General features: G+C 39.5%; 1 protein-coding gene across 1 annotated transcript in view; it reads right to left on the reverse strand.

Moving 5' to 3' along the window:
• LOC135680127 (uncharacterized) overlaps window positions 1-12857 on the reverse strand; it is a 35876-nt gene that overhangs the window by 7409 nt on the left and 15610 nt on the right. Inside the window, 9 exon segments of the mRNA XM_065194114.1 lie at window positions 777-882; window positions 3407-3524; window positions 3613-3728; window positions 4613-4741; window positions 5093-5200; window positions 5306-5440; window positions 7871-7948; window positions 9043-9111; window positions 12574-12744. Of these exon segments, the coding sequence (XP_065050186.1) occupies window positions 777-882; window positions 3407-3524; window positions 3613-3728; window positions 4613-4741; window positions 5093-5200; window positions 5306-5440; window positions 7871-7948; window positions 9043-9111; window positions 12574-12744 (1030 nt within the window).

Here is a 12857-nt window from a genome sequence, read left to right on the forward strand (position 1 = left end):
CATTTTTTTATGAAAATATGTGAAAGAAGTGGCGAGGGACTAGGGAATATTCCCTTCCTATTCTCCTTCCAACTAGGTGAGGACTTTCTACACTACTTCGTATTCTGAAGCATGAGAGAGTACCTTGAAGTAAATGATAGTAGGCTTGATTGCTCTCTTATCATATTATCAAATATTTCTTATATTTGGCTGCTTCTAGTAGCTCTCTCAATTATTCTAAGCATGCATCAAGCAATCCATAAAAAGAAAGAAAAAAAAACTGATAAGAAATATGGGATGCAAATGTGTTATCCACGTTTGTAACATATCATATGAACTTAAGAATGCATCGAAAGCACAAGGCATGCAAAGAAAAGAACACTCTACTTAGTTCACCACCACAACAATGGTGTGAGAACGGATTGAAACATCTGGATGATTCCTGCCATGGATGGTGCTCAACATCATCCAAACTTCAAATGTCATAACAACCAATTTCAGGCACAACATGTAGTTTAGTAATGAAAATGATGGAATAAAATGTATATATCTAGTATATCAGTCACTGAGCATGATCCCAATTACCTGAGTTCAATCCAACACAAAACTTAAAACATCATGGAAATTCACAGCATAATAAATTTAGATTAAGCAATACAGTCACAGCAGGAAGTGTAAATAGTAAAAGATCAATCAACATAATATAATTGCATAATACCTAATAATACATAATATGTATGCATATTTATACATACTTGAATATACACATTCAGATTCATATATGAAAGGAAGCGTACCACAATTAACATCCATTAGATAAACATGCTCCCCGCTGTAACTCAGGAGCACCTCCTCTCCATTTGGACTAAATGTTACATGTGTTAGATGCAAGCTTGACCTTCTCTGCACCGAAATAATACACAATTTTAATGTGGGTCTAAAAGAATTAAAAGAGTAAGTCTTTTAAGCAACACTTTTTCTCTGGATGGGATCATTTTCCAGAGCATCAAAAATGGAAGAAATAATAGAACATGCTCATAAGAGAATATGAAGTGTCTTTATTTATTAGCAAAAAAAAAACATGATGTAGTAAGTACATTCTATGCTATTCAGTCCATTATGTAAAAAAAAGTATACTCTATGTTTACGGGGGTCGTAAGAAACTGACCAAGGATCACAAGAACATGATAGATGTGACCCGAAATTATAGCCAACTAAGGAAAAAAAGAGAAATGAAACTTCATCATCATAATGCAACTTCTGGTCATCTAACCAGTTAGAATATCCTGCAAAAACATTATTTGATTTCCATATTGTGAACGAACATTACATGATCCACGTAACAGCCCCACCAGTTGAAGGTATCTGCACGGTGACAGTGAAATAGATGGTTCCTTGACAAGGAACTCTGACAGTACATTTACTCCTCAACCCTTTAATGCCAGGTTCCTTTATGTGAGAGGGATATCTTATTTAACAGACTCTAAAACAACCAGTTACAACAAAATCCCACACAATATTTTCGCATCTCGGTCAATCACTTTATGCAGCTATCCTTCTTAAGGAACATGCTATAGATATATTGCAGATTCCATTACTGCAATGGAACACATAATAAACTCTAGCTATACAAGAGGAGGTCAAAGCAAAAGCAAAGGCGAAACATTAACTTTATCAGCCTTGCTCACCTCCACATTAGGAATGACCACAATATGGTCCGACCTGACATGCCCAAAGTTTGGATGATTATCTTTCCCTCATTGGCTAGCCAAGAAAATGGGGAATAACCACAATCATGTTTGTGACACATGGCCAGTCATGTCCAAGGCTGAGCCTCCCATGTGAGAAGCCTCAGTCCATGTCAATACTCCTCGAGAGCTGACAAATGTGGGCACTTGCATGGGAATTTCACTCCCACATGGACTAGAGAGGGGATACCAGCCTAGACCATTAGGAATGATCAAATTTCAGTGCACAATAGCTTTCCCAATTGGAATAGTGGAGGAACTCTTTCCAAAAGCTCTCCTAGTCGAATTACAAAAGGAGAAGGCCAACCAAGCCTTCTCACCAACTTTTTGTGGGAGCAGTTTTTGTTTTTCTAATGTTTTTCATCACTTACAAGTTGATGCTTCAATCTCTAGATACTTTTCTAAGTTCAATTGTTAAGTCATGAACTTATTTTGCTATTAGGAAATATCAAGGTATGTCGTACCATAACATACCGTTCGGTATGGGAAGTACATATCGGTCAAATAGGGGATCAATATGGGTGGCACATACCGACTTGTCAGTATGCTCCACAATACCATGTATTGCTACATCAGTACGTACCATACCGATAGCTGGTCGGTACACCGGTATGGACCGATAAAACGAACCATGGGATATATATTATGGAATGTCACCATTAAGGGATATGAGTTGAGCCATTACTCTCTTTATTGCTTTTATGAAGTCATTAGTTTAGCTCTCTCTCTAGTTGCAATATTGAAGGTATTTCTTGAGAAGTTCTGTTTAGGAGCATATCCAATATAAAATCTAAAGTGAATTTTTCATTTTTAAGTTTTTGCATATCCTTGCAGAACTACCCTTAGCGAGGATGTAGAAGCGCAAACACCAGCTAGCGTTACAATATATACCACCTAAGTAGAGAAAAAAATCTTCAAAAATCATATTTTCTTCCCTTTTCCTTTTGAAATTCATTATTCTACATAATCCTACCTAAAAAGACTAGAATTCTCTAAGCACAAATCCCCAATAGCTAAACAAGTATCCTAAACCATACTATACTATGTTAGGACTCTATAAATACAAGAAACTAGAAGATTAACTTGATGCAACACTAACTGTTCTCAATCCTGAATTGATTAACTAGACACTAGACAAATTGAATCAGACAGCATCAAAAAACCACAACGTCGCTTTGCCAATTGCTTCATCCAAATCAATAAATGTCATGTCTAAGTTCATCCCATTCACCTAAGCTCCAGTTTTATGCCCAAGAAATCAGTAATCAGGTTTATGACCATGACAAGATATTTATGTGGGCTTTAACCTGGTTATTTTTCTATCGCAGCTTCATCATGTGGTGTGACATGAATGGTTGAAAATCAGAAGACTATTTAGACAAGTTGTGAAGCTTCATGATGATGGAAGGACTCAAAAGGTTGACAATTTGGAGACTTCCTATAGAACAATGGCAAATGATTATACTAAATTCTGCTTATTATGTAAATCTTTATTTTAAATGCATTTGCGGGAATAATATTGATCAGTATGAGGATAAGTGATTATTAAATGTGGATTGCAATCTCTGAGGTGCAAATAAAATAATCTAATAGACCAAAAGTTCCTGGACAAACCAAGTTCAAATTCTAGCAAGCAAACATGTCTCAAATAAAAGTGTCTAGCAAAGTTCTGAACGTACATGCTCAGAGAGGTGTACAGGGCAGAAATAATTAACACAAGGAGGTGACTTCATTCTCATTTGAGCAGAGCTCAGCGGCGGAAGCATCCTTCGATCGTACAACCGAGCAAATGCGTCACTATATGAGCATTCAAAGAAAGATATGTTAGAAAATAACATTAAAGGACAAAACTCAAAAGGGCATGTAAAATTTCAGCAAAGACTACCTGCCACCCACAAGGAGCTGATGAGGACGGGTGGGACTAATGTCACAGGACTTCAATACCAAACAATATTTAGGTGGATCAGCTAATGATTTTTTTGCTCCACGGCGCAGATCAAGCTGTCACAACATGGAAGAAGGAAAAACTTATGTATATGATTTTGATCAGATCATGCACACTCACATTTATGCCAAAAAAATAGAACTACAGTTGTCTTAAATAGTGGCAGATCCACACAAATCAGATTCTCCTTCAGAGCCGTGCACTTCCATATCGTGGAAGCCTAAATATGTAAAAATTTAAGAACACTGATGTTTGGAATAACGATCTCATCTATGACGAACTGCATAGTGCATCCCATAAGTGAAGGAATATGACACCGCACCATTAATGAATCTTCAAAGACAGGTTTAGAACTATTTTGCTTTCCTTATATTTTGATAATTGCAAATAAAATCAGGAAATGTTATTTATACTTACCTACTGAATTCTCTCTCTTGAAATACAAGTGCTTTGTGTTTGATTAAAGATACAAGTGATGATTGCAATATTTATAGAAACAACGCATACATACGTGTGTCTGTTCATGCATATATGCATATAAAGATATCTAGTGTCTACAATTCATTCATTAATCTCTAAGAGACCAAAACTGAGAATATCTTTCAGCCATAATTTCCAATAAGTTCTATTGGTTGTCTCATAAGAAGACCTTCACCTACAGATATAAAATACTTTTGGCATGCTTGGGAGATACCAACTGAACTATCTATCACTGACACAATATGTACCAATAATTTAATCCACAACACGGTAACACCTTGATTCCCGAACCATGCATGTACCAAACTATCATACATGATATTTCTCATATCCTTTGTTTATTTTGCTTGAGAGCAGGGGGGAGGAGCTAAAATGAGTGATCATAGATTTTCCATGACAAAATAGACTAACTTAAATAAACAATAACCACAAGCAATAATATACTTAATTAACTACTTACCAGAACACTACGGCATTCCTGATTTGATGATTCAGCAGAAGGGCAAGAAGAAACTTCACGTAAGTCATGTTGTCTCAAGGTTCCATCCTCACTAGCACTCCATATGACATTAGGATTTCCAGCTTCAACCTAAATATTGTAAGGTAAGAATACAACATAACTCCCATTATCATAAATCCAGATTACTGTGATGACAAAAACTCTCCCAAAAATTGAGAGAAAAAGAACAAATGTGAAAAAAAAAAAGAAAGTGAACCATCATGATAACTCAACTCATGACGTCCTAAAAATATTGTTATAAATTGTAAAAGGAAGGAAAAAGCTGATAAGAAATCATACTTAATCTCTTCAAGAATCTGTCCTAAAACGTGTGTTCATGAACACCACCGTACACAGAACTAATTATTAATTTGAAATCCAGACTACTAATTTATGAATATTTTTATAGAAATTCTATAGTTTTTTGAGATCAAATCTTACAGCTAGCTTCTTCACCCTCCTGGAGTGGCACTTGTAAGCTGCTACTGGTTCTATAGCAACTTCTTCAGATCTTTTCCTGCTTAAATGAGACAAACTAAACAGTCGAACCTGGAAGAAGATAATTAGTATTGGTCTTTGATATCAGCCTAAAATAACATGCATCGTCATTAAAACAAAAACGATATTAAAAACAAATTCTAATCCAAGTAGTACCTCTGCGTCTCCTGCTCCTGATACAATTAGTTCATCGGATGTTTCCGGAACAAACTTTGTGCAAAATATGTTTGCAGAGTGACCAGTTTCAATACTATTCAAGAGCCCCCTGTCACTGTAACTCCATATATTAATCTGCAGCAATGAATGCAAAGTGATAATTATAAAATCAGATGGACTTTTTCCTATCTAGATAAATCATGAAAGTAGTCTAAGGGACCAAGAAATAGTGTTCATTCACTTCCATTTACTAGTAGCCTACTCGTAATACAAATCAAATATTTATGTATTGTCAAAACCATTCTAGATTCACTGTATGAAACTATATCAATGATGCTGGAGATGGATTAAAATGTCATGTATGGTGCTGCCAAAACAAGTAATGACATAATGCAGAACGGTCTTCTACTTCCCATATAAGACAGCTTTTAATTTCGTACCATACCAGCATACCGAGCTTTGCTCGGTATGGTACGGTATGGCGTACCGAGCAGTACACCTTGGCATACCGCTCAGTATATGTATTTATATATATATATATATATATATATATATATATATGTTTATATACGTATGTTTACTCATAAACATATGTATTTTTATATACATATGTTTTTGAGTAATAATTACTATATAAAAATATCCTCTTTCCATCTCGAGAGACGAAAAGGGGGTGATGGCGAAGCGGGCGAGGATGTGACGCGTTGCCTCTATCCCCAACTCGAACTAATGCTCCCGCGACAATTAGATCAAGCGGGGATCCAACCTGGGGCAAGCTCATCCCCAGCTCCCCCGCCGCTGCTGCTCTCAGCGACTATGAGGAAGAAGACCAAGATGACGACGAGAGCGATAAGAGGAAGCAACAGTCCTACCTGGGCCAGGATCCCTTCCTTCGTCGTAGACCGTGACCTCCCCGACCACAACGACCACGATCCCTCCGCCCCCTACCGCGTTTCGCTCGACGAAGCGAGGACCCGCCCCCCTACAGCGTTCCTCCCCACGGAGCGCTTCTTCGTGTCCCGCCATGTCCAACTCTTCTCCGTCATGCCTTCTCCATCCAATGAGCGCCGCAGTCTCGTCTTCTTCATTGTCATGCTCCTTGTTCTGTCCGCCAACTGATCGCTCAGTAGCGAGCAGTCCACGTACCAATCAGTTGACGGATCGATACGTACCGCCCAGTATGGGCGATACAATTCGAAATTTAAAACCTTGATAAGACATGTCAAAACATGTCATAATATGAAAAAGTGCGGCATGCATGATATGCACCAATATTTTACGTACTTTCACTTTCCTGTACAAGGTTACCTTGTACTTTGAGCAACCTACACGAATGAAATCTTAATCCTCATAAAACAAACACTAGTTGGTTCTTGTGAATCTGTCACATGGCTAACTCTGCAGGTTCACAAATTCCTGGGAGTAAGCTAATTAAAATAAAACCTGGCATCAAGAAAAATTTGCAGTAAGCAGGTTTACTCCAACTAAAATAAAACCTGGCATCAAGAAAATTTGCAGTAAGTAGGTTTACTCCAACTCCAAGATAGTCAAAAAAATCACCATCAAACTAAATATTAGTCCTCAACGGGCTAGCATACCGCCACCTCCATGATTTATGAACTTCTAATATTTACTGCACAGTCTGGTTTATTAAGGCATCAAAAGGGAGAAATACCATGAAGTATGTAAAGAATCACTCAAAAAGAAAGAACTACCAAAAAATGTATAGGTGCTACATATAGTATTAGGGTTTCAACAGAGACAAAATTAATAGCCTTCTGCTACAGATAATAATCCAAACTGAAGCATCTAAGCAACTACCAACTGAAATTGACTGACCTCAGGAACAAATACAAGATTTCTAATTTGGATAGTAATACTTAGTTGAGTGCCATATAGACATATATAAATTTCACATATCAAATACTGTCACTAATAAAACCTCCTACCAAGGTAGCAACAAACTTCAGAAATGGTAAATGCTCATATTGATAGTTTGGTGCCAATCCAGTCGTCATTTAAATTTAAGAAAAATATTATCTAAAGTTGGTTTGATTCTAAACCCCATGCAAGACGCAACATGTGCGATTTAATCCATGTACCAACTGACCCTTTATCTGATTTGATACAGCACAAGAATCATTCCTTCAAACACTTGTGGCCCACTTGCACACCAGCCCAACAGGATTAAACTCAGTGGCCCTGGTTCGGAGTAATAAAATGCAAAGTAAATAATGGAGTCCTAAAATTTAAAGAAAAAAAGAAAAATAGCATCATGTCTGAACACTATTAGTAACCATTTTTTAATGGAATAATTAACATAATTATCAACAAGTTCAAGGTTTTCTAAGTTAGATAAACTAGAATTGCTATGAAGAGCAAATTGTCCAAAATCTGATTTAACTATTTTAATATGACAACTGCCAAATTATTAACAAAAATGTTATATATGTAGTCCATGTAAGTTGATCGCTATTTGCATAAATGAGTAAGTATGTGCAACTTCATATGGATATGATGGTTCAAGATAAATATCCAAGTGACAGTAAGTTTAGATAACCATACTCTAGTATCATCAGATCCAGATATTAAAAGTGAGCCCTTTGAGTTCCATGCAATGGCATTAACACAACCCTGATGGCCCTGTTGAAAAAACCATGACTGAGATATTAGACAAACATGAAGCTTCATATAGACAAGCACGAAGCTTGCTCAAAGATGACAAAAGATGAATGAATGATCATTAAAACATGTCCAACCATATGGACAACCAAAGATTAAATTTATCTCTTAAACTTCAATTGTATACATCAAATATCTTAGAAACCCAAAAGGCTGAGAAGATACAGGAATCACAACTCGAGACATACTAAGATTCATATGCACAAAAGCAACTTCTTTTATCCGTAAAAAGGTCTTTTTTTTTTTACTATTATCTTTAACATAAAGGTACCAAAGAAGGACATAGTCTGCTACATTTCTTCTGTCTTCCTTTTCCTTGGTTTTTCTTTGTCTGCAAAGCATGGCACAGTATTATTGAGGATCCTGAGATTATGGATTGGAAAAAAGTACCTAAATCAGCACCAGAATTTTTCTCAAGGACCATATGGTACATCAGGGTTAAAGAGGAAATTACAGCTTGAACCAAAGATTAAAGCTACTAATGTCTGACCATATGGTCATTACAGCTGCTTTAATGGCTTGGGAAGAGATGTATCATGATCCAGAAGCTTACTTGAGTAGGTTTTGCATGAATCTGTATAATAAAAACTACAACCAAGCACCCAAATTTAGTGCATTGAGTCTACTGACACACAATCAATATAAAAAACCAAACAGATCTCAAGACAATAAGAGTCATGAGCCCTCAAAACCTTGGCCCAAATTTTTTGAATAGATATTTAGCCTACCTCAAGTAAGGTATCTGTTTTTCCCCCATGGTTAAAGAGGGTGAAGTTAAAGAGAGGAGAAACAAGAGAGGAAAAAAAGCATATAGTCTTAGATCAAAAACAAGACAAAGAAACAATGCCTTCAGCCAATAGCCTTACAAGTGCTGCCAATAAAAGATAACAGACTTGAATAAATGAGTAAACTTATGAAAACCGCACAAGGTAGACATTACTGATCATACAAACTGTCTACTTCTTCCAGCACATCAGTTTTCTCTTCATAAAATACAGGACCATGCTTGTTAAAGTACCACCAGAAAGATGCTAGAATTATGTAATGAAACAGACCTCCATTTCTTTGTCCAAAGCAAGCCTCTGCATTAAAGAAGAATGTGCTTGCAGCCTCTGGTTCACATCCTACCAAGAACAAAATTTTTTTGATGATATTTAGCAACAATGCAAGATGCTTGAATCAAACAGTGGCAAAAGAGTAAAAAATAATAATGATGAATTTAAAGTAAAGTACTGAAAAAGATATTAGTAATTTCCACAAGGTTCCGCATTATGCGCAAAGGTTATATTAAAATATTTAACATGAGAAGTTGTACTGCCAGAGTTTTCTTCTCCTAAAGATGAAATTTGCTTTTCTTGTTATGACTGGTAGTCAACTACTCCATTAAAATCTCGGAACATGACCAGCATCTCGAAGGATACAAAACTACTATGGTATAACTTTGTCCATTCTCCTATGAAATGTCTAGATAGAAAACGTCTAGCTAACTAAAAGATACACGGCCAAGATCTGTTTCAACTGTAATGATATGCTAAAGAAGCCCCATATCTAATCAACATAACAGAGTACACACCTGCATGACAAGAAAATGTGCTTATGTCTGAGTAACTTGAGAGGGTAGTTGCCTCAAAGGCTAACTGCACAACTAAATATAAAGCTGATCCAGGATATGATTTGACCATAAAGTTGCAGAAGGTTTACATCCCCTACAGTGATTGCAAACGGCGCTCGGGCGCTCACCTAGGCGCTCGGGCGAGGCAAGGCGAGGCCCGAGCGCCTCGCTAATGTCCCAGGCGGCGCGCTTCAAACAGGCGCCGCTTGGGCGCTCGCCCGAGCCCAGGCGCTGGGTGCTTCGGGCGAGCGCCTGGGTAAACCAAGGCGATCGAACCAGAATTTTAGGTCTGGTTCGGTCCTGGTTCGGTTGTTAGTTGGTTCAATCGAACCAACTAAATCGATACAACCCCAACCCTAACCCTAACCCTAATCCAACACTAACCTGCTGCCACTGCCGCTCTCGATCCCGATCGCGATCTCGTCGCTCGCTGCCACTGCTCGCGCCTCCCGCGAGCCCTCCCGCGAGCCCTCTCGCTGCTCGCGTCTCCTGCGAGCCCTCCCACGAGCCTTCCCGCTGCTCGCGCCTCCCTCGAGCCCTCCCGCTGCTCACGCCTCCCGCTGCTCGCGCCTCCCGCGAGCCCTCTCGCCTCCTGCGAGCCTTCCCGCTGCTCGCGCCTCCCTCGAGGCCTCCCGCTGTTCGCGCCTTCCGCTCCCTTTCCCTTTCCCGCTGCCGCTCGCCGCTGCTGCCGCCGCCGCTGCCGTTGCTCGCCGCTGCTTCCTTGTTTCTCCATCAGGCTCAGTATACTCTTAATATTAAGTTTATTTGAATTTTGAAATGATTAATTTTCTGTTAATAGATTAATAATATATTATTTTGATTTTAATGTTGTTAATTTTTATTTATTTGAAATTATTGAAACTTTTTGTTAATGTGACATTGTGATTTTGTATCTTAGATTTTCTTAATTTAATAACATATTTTTATTTAAAATTTTAAATAATTATATTATATATTTTTATAATTTAGCGCCTCGCTTCGCTCGGGCGAGCGCCTAGCGTCTCGGGCGTTTGTGGACCTTGGCGCCTAGCGCTTTTTAAATCACTGATCCCCTATAGGTTAACACCAATTTAATTGTACAAGTTGACATCAACATCTTGTCACGAACGGTCGTCGCGCACCCGCAACAACTCCGTTCAACGAACCGTTCGTCGCTCACACCCGCATGTACAGCTGCTTGACAGCATGTTTTCTCATGGTTTTGGGTCATTTTGCTTGTAAATATGTAAGTTCGAACAAGCTGCAGTGTTGCAAAGCGATCGCTCACCGAACCGAGCAAAACAGCCCCAAAACAGCCCAAAACGGCTCCGTTTTCGCGTGCCGCGGGAGGTGAGCGGAGTGCTGCCTCCGCTCACCAAAATGTCAGCCATCTCAGCACCCAGGAACCCCCCGGGTGGCACATGGCTGGATGGGGCTTCGGTTATATACCGGGCGTTGAACACTCTTTCGCAAGTTCGCACGTGACCTTTACGGGAACTTGGTTTTGCGCCCGGGACCAGGTGAGCGGCTGTTTGTGGGCTTGCAGCTGTTCGTTCATCCTTGAAAGCCTTGTTTTTCTCCCTCTCCCTCTTTTCTCTTGTGCACACAAGGTGTTCGACGAATTGCTTGTAAAGCTTTCCTTTTCGCGAGACTTCGGGACTTGTCCGTTGCTCGTTCTTTCGATCTAATTCTCTTTCTCTTTTACAGGTCCTTCGGGACCTGCGAGAGGTTACAAAGTGGCTGATCCTTGCGGAGCAAGATCGCAAGGGCGAAGCGCGACTTAGGCAACGCAAGCTAAGTTCGAGTCTTTGGCCGCAAGGGTGCCTCACGCCTTAGGCAATTCCAGCTAAGGTCGTGACAATCTGGAAATACCAATCAGCCTTCGTGGTAAAAAATATTTCCATGTTGAACACCACCAGCACCCCAAAGTAGCACAACTTCTTGGACAAAGTTCTTCAAGAATTGCTAAAAATGTTTGAAATACCAAATCTTATAACACCTATCTACTTCACAAATCTAATTGTCTAACTATAGAATTAATGATGACAATCCAAGAATAGGCTACTTGTTGAAACCCCGGCTTTAAAGCTACACTTGCCATCGAAGAATCACAAAAGTGGAGTTTAAAAAACAATCATTAGCCAAAATCATGAAGCTGCCAGCCAAAAGAACCACCTCGCACATTAAAAAGAGACCAAAAGTAGGGAGACGAACCATTCAAGATCGAGTTTAAAGACACACGCACAACACAAGGACGCTAGGAACATCAAAAAGTGACCAAAATGATTTCAAGTTGAAATACGGGAGTGAAGCATGATTTAAAACCCGACTTCAAGACCCAACCCTAAGAATCGCAAAACTGGGATGGAAACGAAATCATTGACAGAAAATCAAGAAGCCACGAGCTGCATAACCATCTGTAGTATTGAAAAGAGACCAAAAGGAGGACAGACAACCATTCAAGATTTAGTTTATTATGTACGGCCGTAAAGCACGATTCAGACCTCGACTCCGAGAACCAATCTTGCCATCGAGGAATCACAAAACTGGCCATAATAACAAAGCCATCGGCTAATAGAACCACCACTCCCATTGAAAAAATACCAGGAGGAGGGCGATGTTCCATTCAAGATCGAGTTTAAACACAGTCGTAGTGCACAATTCATACACAACTTCATCAACCGAACTTGTCATCGAGGAATCACAAAACTGGAAGGCGAACACCATTCCTCAGCCAAAAACACGAAGCCGCCAGCAAAAAGAACCATCTTAATGTATTGGAAAAAAGAGGGCGACGAACCATTCGAGATCGAGTTTAAAGACGGGCGTATGGAACAATTAAAAAACCTTAACACCAAGAACCGAACTCGGCATCCATATATCAGAATCTGGGGTTCAAACAGAATCTCTCAGCCAAAAATCATCAAGAACCATCGACGATCGAGTTTTAATACAGGCGTAAAGCACAGTTCGGGGGAAGGAGAGATGCGAGTACCTGGTGCGAGTCAAAGATTTGCCTGCGCTCAACAAGATTGGCGATGTTGCCGTCGGGGAAACTCCACGTCTCCATCTCAGGCGGAAAGCGAAGGGAGGATTTCGGAAACCACCAACCCTGTCCAATCTCGCCTCTTCTCGATCTTCGAGAGGCTCGGTTATGCAATAATCTCTAGGTCGGTATGGGAAGCACCGAGGAAGAGGGGCTTCCGGAGCTTTCCTTCGTTTCTTGGGACCTCTCTCTCTCTCTCTCTCTCTCTCCGTCCCACGCCCACCTTGGCGTTT

Source organism: Musa acuminata, chromosome BXJ1-7 (assembly GCF_036884655.1).
Source record: "Musa acuminata AAA Group cultivar baxijiao chromosome BXJ1-7, Cavendish_Baxijiao_AAA, whole genome shotgun sequence".
Lineage (NCBI taxonomy): Eukaryota > Viridiplantae > Streptophyta > Magnoliopsida > Zingiberales > Musaceae > Musa > Musa acuminata.